The sequence below is a fragment of the Pinus tabuliformis genome, chromosome X, assembly GCF_031772625.1.
Source record: "Pinus tabuliformis cultivar Carrire ecotype Pingquan chromosome X, CPIR1, whole genome shotgun sequence".
Lineage (NCBI taxonomy): Eukaryota > Viridiplantae > Streptophyta > Pinopsida > Pinales > Pinaceae > Pinus > Pinus tabuliformis.
The window spans coordinates 318,354,507-318,366,959 of record NC_142308.1 but is presented as its reverse complement, the minus strand read 5'-3'; the positions used below and the strand labels follow the sequence as shown (position 1 = coordinate 318,366,959).

Sequence of the window (12,453 nt, the reverse complement as noted above, 5' to 3'; positions counted from 1 at the left end):
CATCTGATTTTTATTGTCGAAAGAACATGATAGAACTTCATCATATTGAGATGTCCAAATCTGTCATAGACATTATTGATTGCATTCGAACGGATTCTGAAATGGTTTATGAGTTAGATAATGAGCTAAAAAGAATAGTACATACATTTCCTGACCTGAAAAAGCTCTGTATTCTACATGTTAATCAGGTAGATCTAATGAGTTTGATCAAGGATGGGGTTTCCCAAATAGGTTCCTTGAAATATGATACAACTTTGAGAGGACTAGGCACTATGAATATATTATAGAAGACAACTTTTGATGTTTGTTTCTAAGTGTTCAGGGAGCATATCTGTATTTGATAAAGTTGGTTCAAAGCATAGAGTTTTTGGAAGATTATATAAAACTGCCCTATTCTTTGCTTAAATATGCCTTTCTTGACCATCAATAAGCACTTTGGATGTAACAGCACCAAAACAGAGAACTTTTGGAGGAGAGTCTACCATGGACTTCATTTCCATTTTCTTATACATTTGGTTAGATGTACCTAATTTGTTTAACGCATATATAATTTTTTCTGAGTTCCAATATGATGCTCACTAAAAACAAACAGATAAATCTGATGTAGCCTTGCACCAATAAGTATCTGATGCAGCCTTGCACCAATAAGTAAACGGTGTAACGTTTCAATTTAAAACAGCAGCATTGGTCCACAGTAAAAAAGCCTTCAAGAGCCATCCATTTCCTCCAACTGGCTACCTCGAACATCTTATCAAGTGATATGATACAACCTTGGCTTTTACACCAACAGGTATAACAATGTAATCATTCAGTTAAAACAGCAGAACTTGTGCACAGTAAGACAGTAATGAAGGGTTATCTACTTTCTCAAATTGGCTACACCATTTTTTTAGCTGTTGAAAATGCATCATATACCACATTAAAAATCAAAGAGATCTAGTGATTGACAAAATATTTTGTAAAAAAATTACTTGTTTAGATTATAACAAGCAGATCATTGTTTACACAATGGATCACAAAAAGTCCATTTGTAAGGGAATAATAAACCGGACGTAGGAATGTAATTTTCTTCCTTAGAAGGCAATCCAATCAATCAGATCTCATTTCAACTTTAAAATAAAAATACACTTAACCGGTCAAAACCTAGATAAGCGAGTAACCCATCACATGCACTGTACCTGCTGAAAACAAGACGTCTGAATGTAATTTTCTTCCCTCGTTTTGTATTCAGGGACGGCTCTTCCCGGAAGGCAGTTCAATGAGATCTTATTTCAATCTTTAAAATAAAAATATCCTTAACAGGTCAAAACCTACGTAAGCGAGTGAACCTTTAAATGAATTTAAAGCGTCAGTGAGTTTCCCTCGAATTACTTTCTTGTTGAAATCCCAATGAGTTGTGTCTAAGTACTTAAAACCCTGCAATAGGAAAAAAACAATCATCAAACAACCCTCTGATTCATCTTAAGATTCCAAACCATTATCTACCAGAGGGCATTCTAAATTCTATACACCTATATAATATATTGGTTTGGAATTAAACAAGAAGCATACCTGCTCAGGTAATTACCCTTCACAGAAATCTGAAATCATGCATTTCATCTCTTCTGGTCCACATCGAACCAAACAAAATAAAATCAACCAATCCAAAAAAGGGAAAAAAAAATAAAAGAAAATTCAACAAACACCAGCTGGTAAAAGAAAAATCGACAAAGAAAATGCACAGTGAAAGCCAAAAAATAACAAGCAGAAGCCAATTCAAAGCAATGCAGAATACAGAAGAAGATGAGCTCAAAATAATAAGATATAATTTGCCTGCAACTCTTATATAGCAGCTCCATCTCAAACAGTCATAAATTTGCCCCAACTTCTAGTTCTTTCCCACTTCCACTTTAATCTATATTTTAGATTTTATTTTATATTCATATCCACCGACATGGCCAGTGCTCTGCGATTCAAAATTTGTTTAAAAAATCGCAAATATTCCGAGTGATTACGGTCGATGGCGATTACATGGAAGCAGTTCTGAAAGATTTCCAAACCAAAACCTTCAGATTGCGTTTTTAAATGGAAATATTTTACAGGGACATGAGATACTTTAATATTTACTGTTTTTCTAAGATATAATGTACATAGCTATGCATAGTCATTTAATTACCAAACTCGTTTCGAACATGCTTGAACAGGATTACAGAACAGAAGCAAAAGCAAGAAACCTGGCCTGGCGCTCCTCCTCCTGCAGAAAAATCCGCCATGCGCGGCCCTCCCCATCCTCCTGGCCCTCCTCCTGCAGAAAAAGCTCGTGCAGCACAGGACGGACTGGCTAGGTAGACGGACGGGCTGGGCTGGGTTTAATTAATTTTTTAACTAATAACTGTTTTTTAATGTTTTCTTTGGACGGCAGAGAATTGTTGAATCGTTTAACAATAGATCTAACGGTTAATATTAGGACAGGAAGACATTTAGGGGAGTTCATTTCAGAGGGAAACGCCTTACGACGTAAATATAAAAGTATATTTATAAATAAAAGGGTAAGTATTTTAATTTACCATTATAATTAAATCTCTAAATTGTACTATTTTATGTAAATTAAAAATTATGATTAATAAAATTATTATATAATTTTTTTTAAATAATTTTTTAATTTTATTTTTTAATTTTTAATTTTTATTTATTTATTTATGTATTTATTTTATTTATTTATTTTTATTTTTTTCACGTTGTTGTTATATTGATTTGGTATTGAATTTATTCGAAGTGGCGTGAGAGTAGTTATGGTAAGAGGAGAATCTGGTTATATGAGATGGAGGTTTTGGTTTAAGCCATCAGATGCAAGCACTTCATTGATCAACTTTGGCTCAAGTTGTGTGGATATAAACAAAGACGATACCTCCCTAAGGCAGTCGAGGCTCTGAAATACGAAGTAAAATCAAACAAAATTGAGAGCTACATCTAGCATGTGAAGGATTACACCTTAATATGCAAGTTCATTGATATGTGGCCAATGGAGAGAGCATTGGTTGGATGGACCCAACAAAATGGTAGCTAAAGGAACACTTTGATCTTGAGCTTGGAGCAAAGGGTTTCATTATAGTGATTTTTGCAAATCTAGAAGACATAAACAATGTATTCGAGAACAACATGTATTTTTTCAATAATGTGGGGTTATTCATGAAATTCTGAAAAGAAAGTTACAACCTAGAAAAGGAAAAATTACCAGTAGCCCCATTTTCTTATGCGAAAAGAATATCGAGAGGAGAAAATCATAGAAGGCATTGGAAACATGATTAGAGATTTTGTGAAAATATCCCCATTTTCTTTTGCCAAAATAATATCGAGAGGAGAAAATCATAGAAGGCATTGGAAACATGATTAGAGATTTTGTGAAAATATCTAAAGTGACCAAGCGAGGACACTACACCTCATGTAAGGATATGTGTGTATATGAATATCTCCTTACCACTTTCAAAATCAATCGAAATCTCCTACCATGATGAAGTTTAGAAACAACCTTTGGATTATGAGCATGTATTGTTTAGATGTCATAGGTGCTAACCATCTCTTCAAGGATTGTCCCCTGAATCTCACAGAGGAAACAAAAGAAAATCAACATAAATTAGACCATGAGGGTTTTCAGAAAGTCCAGCCTCATCGAAAAAACCCTCAAGCACAAAATGTGGCAACGCCATAGGAGCCTCTTCAGTGTGTTGATTTTTCCTTAGGCCCTAGATCTGGTTTGAGGCTAATCACGCACACAAGCACACTAGAAACCCTCAACTTACAAGCACTTAATAGCCACCCTGTTTTCCCATCAATTCACACATTCTCTCTCAACAATCATGGAATGCTAATCCATTTTAAGAGATCTCCAGAAAAAAATAACACAACTTTGAACAACCATAACATTTGTTTGTAACATCAGAACTGTGCAATATGAACAATTATGGGGCTCTTAAAAGATCTACAGACTAATGCAAAAGAAATTCAATTCTTGGTTCCTCAATTGCGAGATACAACCTTGTCATCTTATTTAAAGTATTTTTCATCTCTATACTTTTAAAATAGAATAATTATTTATGCTTACATCTAGTATTCTCCTCTATAAAAGAAAAGGTTCCTTTCATACATGCAACATCATGGGCCTCAGTATATTCATTCATGTGTCTCACCAAGATACACAATCACAGAAATGAGAAATTACTTGTAAAGTTCAAACCATAACATTTGCATGTAACATCAGAAGTGTGCAATATTAACCATTATTCTGGGGCTCTTAAAAGATCTTCACATTCGTGCAAAAGAAATTCAATTCCTGGTCCCTCAATTGCAAGGTACAACCTCTGCATCTTATTTAAGTATTTTTCATCTCAATACTTTTAAAATAGAATAATTATTTATGCTTACATTCAACATTCTCCACTATAAAAGAAAGGATTCCTTTCATACATGCATCAAAGGCCTCAGTATATTCATTCATGTGTCTCACCAAGATACACAACAGAAATGAGAAATGACTTTTAAATTTTGCAACTGACATCAGTTCTTGATAAAATAAATTTCTAGGCGTCAGTGTTTCCCTGGCCAAAATTACTGATAAGAGATTGAACACCTAAAAATAATTAGCATGCATACTGTTACGACTCGAGATAAATGGATATGGTGAATTAACCAATGTTGCGAAAATCGTTATCAGGAGTAAATCAGCGAGGAGAAAAATTGTAAAAATCGGGATAAAATCGGTAAAAATCAGGAAAAAAAATCATGATTTTTTCTCAAAAATTCATGATTTTTTACCAAAAAATCGTGATTTTTTCAAAATGAAAAAATCACTGAATTAATCGCGCGATATTATCAGGAAAATGAAAAAATCATGATTTTTTTATGTTATCGTGATTTTCGCAACACTGAAATCAACACACTAATACCAAGCAAACACCTAGTTCCATAACATCTAGAGAAGCAAGAAGATGAGAAGAATGTTATACATCTAAGAATAGTTAGTCACAGCAGACTAAGTAGAATGAAATTATTATTAAAATAGATCCAACAATGAATCCTTTAAAAAATTTATACCATGGAGAAAAAGGATCCACACAGGACTGGAGCCCTATACCATCTTGTGGCAACATAGTCCTGCACTTCATCAAATATATACATCTTAAAAATGGGAAATTTACTAACTAAAGTACAACAATCAAAATCAAATAGAGAATTCAACTGAAACCCTGTCAAACCAGATATAACAATATAGCAACTTATTAGATTTGGATCTGTATAATATAGATTTAAAATAGTATACCGTCCAGAAGATTGTTGTGGGCATGTCATTGAAGGCAACTCTTGCTAAGCCAAAGTCACATATTTTTAGCTTGCAATCAGCATTTGCCAAAACATTCTTCGGTTTCAAATCCCGATGATACACATTTGCTACAAGAACATAAAGTTGACAAATTAGAGAATAGAATTCACATTTCTTCTTCCATACTAAGTTCCCTGAAATGGGAAGGTGCTTCACAGTCACAATAGATTCTTAAAAACGCAGTTAAAACTTAACAGGAATATTTGAACAGGATCGATGTCCTAAACCAGATACCCTTTAGTACACAAACGAGAAAGAAGCATATGCACTTCACAAAACACTAAAATATATATTTTTGGAAGTGAATAAAGCACAATTGCAATGTGCAACTGCTTGAAATGATTTGTAAATACAATGCATGGGGAAAATACAGAGATCAAAATTGTGAATCCTCAAATTGACTAACTCTTGCAGTTACAGATGAAAATTTGAGCATTTGAAGATTGAACCATTATTCTGAAGGATTGATTTCTAATCACTGAATCAAACTAAACTGGTTTGAGGGTTAACGGGCCACATATGTCAAATTGTGGTCAAAAAACTGATCCTTAGACTTGTGAACAATTACAAAACAACAATGGGCCCCCTATGCCTATAGTGGACATTACCATGGTGAAATAAATAGGGACTTCAATCAAGAGTATAAATAGCTGATGTGCCAGAAAATGATTAAAATAATTATTGTTTAATAACTTGTATATTGCACTTGGATTGTCAATACATCTGTAATGCAGAAATACATAGAAAGAAAAGAGCATACAGAATGATCTCATGGTTCAGATTGTTTTATCTATAAAACTGGAGGAAGGCAAAAAGGAAATAGGCTAGCCGCTATATATACATATTAATTTTCACACAGTAATTATGCGTTAAAAAATAGTGAGAATAAATTAAAATTAGACAAAACCCCTGCAACATAAAAGAAAAAATCACAATCTTAACAGAACAGTAACCGAATATTGCCTACTCACATAAACAACCCATATATCTAGTGAATATAGTCAGCAATGAGAATGCATAAACCCTTTCCCAAGTTTAAACTTATTTAGAAATAAGAATATTAGCAAAAGAAAGCTACGAGTATGTATGTACTTCAGAGCTCGTAGAAGTTGGTACAAGAAAAATTGATAATGTTCTGGCATCAAGTCATCATTTGCCTTAATAACCTGGTGTAGATCTGATTCCATAAGTTCAAATACCACATAAATGTCTTTGAATTCCCGCCTTAACATAATGTGCTTGATTTCGACAATATCAGGATGCCGCAGCAGCCTCAGAAGCTTAATTTCACGTAAAATCCGGGTTGCATCAGAAATATGTTCAAAGATATCATTTATTTTTTTTATTGCAACTTTCTCCCCAGTGTGAGTATCAATTACAGAGCATACAACACCATAGCTCCCTTTTCCTATAACCTCCTGAATCTTGTAGCGACTTGCTTCACCATATTCAGTGAAAAACTCAACCTCTGTAGGGGTCTGCATCAGGTGAATTGCATCACAATCAGATTTTAAACCTTACATCATCTTCATAAAATGTGATCTGTGATAGAAACCTGAATATTTGAGTAAGAAGCGGATAATAAGATCTAACAGCAAGAAAAATATTAAGCAGAGCAAAATAACAGGTATGATCTAGGCCTGAAATTTCCATGGCCAGATTTTCTCCCAGATGAAAGAAAGCTAACAGCATTCCCTCAAAAGCATGAAAACGGTATCGAAATTGAACTACTGTGAGTAGTGACAATGCCAAAGGTTGCTTCATTGAACACTAGCAGCTAAAACATATACAAGAGTAGGAACATTGGGTTTGAACAAGCCTATGTAATTCACAATTATGAGCTATTTCATTATTGGGACACTGGCAAATAAATTATTTTCCAACTAAACATCAAGAAAAGCATTATCAGTACCACACATGACTTAATGCCTATGACCTCATTTAAAAAAGGTACAACTATAACTAAAAATTTGAACGGAGGCCTGAACCAAACTTCAAAGTATTACCTGAACTGATTTATCTTCATGGCAAAGTAGGATGTTCAGTTAAAATTTTAAACGGAGACCTGAACCAAACTTCAAAGTATTGCCCAAACTAATTTATCTTCATGGCAAAGTAGGATGTTTAGTTAAAATTTTTAAAACAAACTGAATGAGAAAGATTTGCCATCCTTTGTTTGAATACAGTATCAAACCAAAAAAGTGGGATCAATTTAAGCCTATAAGGAACTAAACATGCAAAATATGAGACGATGGAACTATCCTTGCCTCAAAACAGCAGAAAGCAGAATTCCCTAACATTTGGGTGAAAATTTAGTGTTCTTCAAAGAGGCATGTGAAGCATAACTGGAGGAAAATAATATTTTGCCTAAGATTGTGAAGGTGAACACCCATGAATTGACAGTTAATGAAAAGGTCCAATGCATCAATCACCTGGGTAAAATAAAAAACGACCACAATAAGTTGGATTCTTTAGGTCAACGCATGTCCAGATGTCCATATCTCTATACAGTCTGTTATAGCGCACAGATCTTTGTGATCAAATTCATGATTTAAATGACATAATTGATGAAGAGATTTCGATTTTCAAGACTGAATGCATGATTTTCCTTCTATAATTTGAATAGATGCAAACAAGGAAATGTGACCCTTCACAATGTGGCATGTTCTAAAGGGGAAATGCTTTAGGTCAAGAAACGGAAGGGAGTCCGAAACATAATATTCTAAAACTGTTACAGTTATTAGATGCCAAACATGACAAAAAACACCTCCCAACTAAAAAGGGTCGTGATGCTTGAAAGGCCATTCCATAGTATGGCTTCTATTAATTTCCTCTTTAAAAGGGAAAACTATGATAATATTTTTTTATCAAAGAAGGGCAATGCATATTCAGTGTCAAGCTTTTTATTCTTATTGGTTGGTTCATCAATTCCAGTAGCCCTGTGAATGAAAACAAATTTTGATGAGTTACACAACAAGGAGCCCTTCAGATTAAAGGGAAAGTCGCAATCATTAATGATAGGTGAAAGGTAAGTGATAACCTTACCTTCTAGTCAGGTAAGACAACCACAAGCAAAAAAGGGTCCACAAGTCTGACCTCAAGAGATTTCATGACATTTTTAACAAATAAGGTTAATCGATATCAACAATATACCGATACCCACCCCTTGCTATTCCATGGAGTCATTTCAATTTTAGAGTATCGGAATATCAATCCACATGCAGAACATGGTCTTACCCAACATGAAATGGGGGTGTACCTCAGTACTAAAGGAGCCCAACGGCAGGGGCGGGACCTAGATTTGTTTCACATCCTGTTAAATTTTTAACACAAAAACAAAAACAACATGGGCCCTAATGCCAAAGGATAATTCTGGCAATGTGACACTATATTCTCCATCTGCTACAGAACATCCAACTTATAAGAATCCCCTACGACACACTTAAAAAAACCAGAAAAGAAAAAGCAGCATGTCTTGTAGTAATCGAATCACAGACATTAAGATCAAGCCCAGACCAAGGTACTTACTTTTCTTCTCTGATCTTGCTGCATAGTTCTTTGTCTCTGTTCACTTTTAGATCCACGCTGTATTCTTATGTCCTGATACAAGGCCAATGCCTCAACTATCTGCGAACCTTCCTGGAACCGCAAATACCAAATCTTTTCACATGGGCAGTGCTTCAAATGAGAGGAAAAAATTAGCCTTTTCTCAGCTTGGTCTGTACGTCAGCCACATTTGACCCATCTGCCTCTGCTTCTGATAAAAAACCCACTGTTTATCTTGATCCTGCCATTAATAAACAATTCTAGATCTACTCTCCTGCGCTCAGTCATAGAGAAACAACACAAGCCCATGGCCTGCAAGGCCTGCGAGTGCCTAATATCTGCATTGCCAGAAAAACAAGAAAAAGCAGGAAAATTGTCCTTTCGGCCCCTGTACTGCCCGTCACTCACTGATCTTCAATGTACTCGATCGCAGGGGAAATATTGAAAAGAAATCCACATTGGGGTTTGGGAACTGAGGGTCTTAAACAGACGGGTAGTCGAGAATGCGCGGCCCTCCCCATCCTCCTGGCCCTCCTCTGCAGAAAAAGCTCGTGCAGCACAGGACGGACTGGCTAGGTAGACGGACGGGCTGCGCTGGGTTTAATTAATTTTTTAACTAATAACTGTTTTTTAATGGATTTTTGGACAGCAGAGAATTGTTGAATCGTCTAACAATAGATCTAACAGTTAAGATTAGGACAGGAAGACATTTAGTGGAGTTCATTTCAGAGGGAAACGCCTTACGGCGTAAATAACATTAAGTGTATTTTAAACCGGACATAATTTAAATATATAATATATAATACTAATATTGATTATATTCTAAGTGGTTTTAGTAATTTTGAGCGGTATATTTATATTGATTAAAATTATTCTAAGTAGTGGTAGAGTCTTAAGATTGGATTCGATAGTGGAAAGAAGTTAAGAGCTAGAAATTGTAGAAAATTTGAAACAATGGCTTCTTTCCATCAATAAATTTGGTACAATTATGCTTTCAAAATAAAAGAAAGGAAAAAGAAATATATGAATGAGCAGTTATAAGAAGGTTGATTTTAAAAATTTAGATCAAACTCACTGCAAAAATCTACTCAATCTGATTAAGTAAACACCATGCAAAATCCAATCTAGTTAGGATGTTGTCATCAACACAATTAGCCTCTTGTTGTCAACCTTACCTCTTTGTTAGTTAGAAATTTTGATGCCATGAAAAGTTAAAATGGCCACACCCACTAAAATTACCACACCCATAGTATGTAGATAGAATCTTAACACAATTAGACCCTTAACATCTTCCTTGCCCCTTTGTTAACTAAAATTTTGATGTCATACAAAGTGAAAATGAGAACATCCATTTCCTACACATATTTTGAGGCTTTGTCAATGTATTTTTACATATCCCTTGAAACAAAAGGCAGTAACACATTAACTACTTTCTTGTGAGGAAAGGTAGGGATCTATAGTGAAATATAATGGATAGCTTTATGACTCTTATGTATAGACTGTGGTTGCATTACCCTATGTATAAATTGATCCTACTAATAATTTGAGAGCAAAAATGTGAATGAAAGAAAGGTGATCAACACAAAACAAGTACAGTAATAACAATCTAACACAACATCCTTCCTTTACTTGAATGTGTAACAAGTACATGGATAAGTGTATTACAATGCAATATGTTGTCTGTGTTTATAAGGATCTACAACATATCACATTACTTTTCATCTATACTCCTTTTTCATATGTTATCAACATAAAGCGTTTCCTTTGAAACATTTGGTACAATGACTAATATATAATTATTTTAATTTGTAATATATAATTATTTTTATAATATATATTAAATAATCATGATACTTTTCCGCAAACATCTAACATCATGAAATACTAGAGTGTCATTCCAATGGCATTGCACCTAAAATACATAATCCATTTGGAGTCATCTTCAACCTGACCTATAAATTAAATCATTCATTTGTAAAAAAATTAGCATATTTGCTTTTTTATTAAAATCAAAATATAACATCATTAGATACTAAAGTGTCATTCCAATGGCATAATACCTAAAATACATAATACATCTGGAGTCATATTCACCCTAACTTACAAATTAAATTATATATGTGCACTCCCTTGCTTCACTTACAATTCGCAGTAAGAGCTATCAATGGTAGAGCATCCAATAATGGTTAACAACAAAGAATCTGCCATACACAACAAGGTTATGGCCACTAATATATTTAGCCTTGTTTCTAGCCAGGTACATCGCTGCCTCCGCAATATCCTCTAGTTTAAGAGTCGCTCCCTCTAAGTTGGTGATAATATTGCAGAAGGCCTCCATGGAAGCCTTCTCCTCTTCTAAGAAGGTTTGATGTATGTGATACATTTTCACCATGTCAAAATGATACCTCCATGATACCTACTGAGTTACAAGCACCAATCCCTAAAATTATGAATGGATGGGAGTCGGTTTGAACTTATTTTTTTCAAAACGAAAAAATGTTGGTTATTATTAGTAATATAAAAACCAATACATGATATCAAGATATAGTCATCAAAATATTCCATCAACTAAAGACCATATGCATCTATATGTAAATAGCCAAATGCATAACATATATAACCATCAAAACAACCCACTACATCAAATGAAAATAACCCAAGCAGACATGCATCATGATGAAGTGTGGGAGGAGCTAGCCTCTAGGGTTGATGCAAATCAAATAAAAGACTAATTCCTTCAGGAAATTAATCCTAGCCTAAATTAGAAGTACTTATGATTGCGCATGGGCAAGTAAACTCATAATCATGAAGAACAAAAAACCATAGAGCAAGCACGATGTCCACTAATTCTGCATTTTGTATGTGCGTCCAGAAGACCTCAACCAGGAAGCGACATAGGCCCGAATTCGATAGTGGAATTTCCCATCCCTAATGTGATATGCAGGTAGCCCTCTAAGTCTGAGATGCCCAACTTTGACATGTCATCTACAGTAGTGTTGAATTCACAATGGATATGATGAAAATATATGTTTTGAAAGGATCTTTTAAGGTAATCAATGTCCCTGAGCCAACTCTGTAAATGTGGATGGGAAATATAGGATAAGTCCATCACATGATTGATTAATGCTTGTGAGTCCCCATGGATTTGGAGGCTTGGCATGTCCAGGAATTTGGAAAAACCATAATAACCCCCAGAATGCAATGGTTTTATATCTCATATTGGTGCCCTCCCCTGAGACCAATGGATCTTATATTGTTGTTCATGGTTGAAACAAATCTAGACCCCACATCCACATGTTCCTCCCTGTTCTACCCCATAAAAATACCCAGCAGGGAAGGAAATATGTGGGACAGTTCTTTTATGTATGATTCCATTATCCACTGTGATTGTTTGCATCAAGGGCCTCAACTAAGAAACATTATTGTTGATAATATATTCAATATTAAGTGTACTACCTTCAAATATAATGGAGTTCCTAGTCTTCCATATTTCCCAAAAAATGAAAAGGGGAATAGCCATTTTACTTCTGGGTCTCTAGCTCCACCATAAC

General features: G+C 34.7%; 1 protein-coding gene across 1 annotated transcript; it reads right to left on the bottom strand.

The window, feature by feature from the left end:
• Nucleotides 1–2,185: 2,185 nt before the first annotated feature.
• On the bottom strand, nucleotides 2,186–9,383 carry LOC149139714 (mitogen-activated protein kinase 10-like). The gene is made up of 5 exons (XM_089450798.1): nucleotides 8,885–9,383; nucleotides 6,435–6,834; nucleotides 5,297–5,424; nucleotides 5,071–5,130; nucleotides 2,186–2,284 (listed from the first exon to the last, which is right to left on the bottom strand). Exons 1-5 carry the CDS (start codon nucleotides 8,906–8,908, stop codon nucleotides 2,186–2,188), a joined length of 711 nt encoding a protein of 236 aa, XP_089306924.1. The 5' UTR covers nucleotides 8,909–9,383.
• Between the last annotated feature and the right edge of the window lie 3,070 nt (nucleotides 9,384–12,453).

Coding starts and splice junctions, on each gene's coding strand:
- LOC149139714 (XM_089450798.1), bottom strand. CDS start 8,908: ATGCAGCAAGATCAGAGAAGAAAA. Junction 5,425..6,434: donor TCTGAAGTACATACATACTC/GTAGCTTTCTTT, acceptor ATGTTCTTGTAG/CAAATGTGTATCATCGGGAT. Junction 2,285..5,070: donor GTGGATCCTTTTTCTCCATG/GTATAAATTTTT, acceptor CTTTTTCTGCAG/GAGGAGGGCCAGGAGGATGG.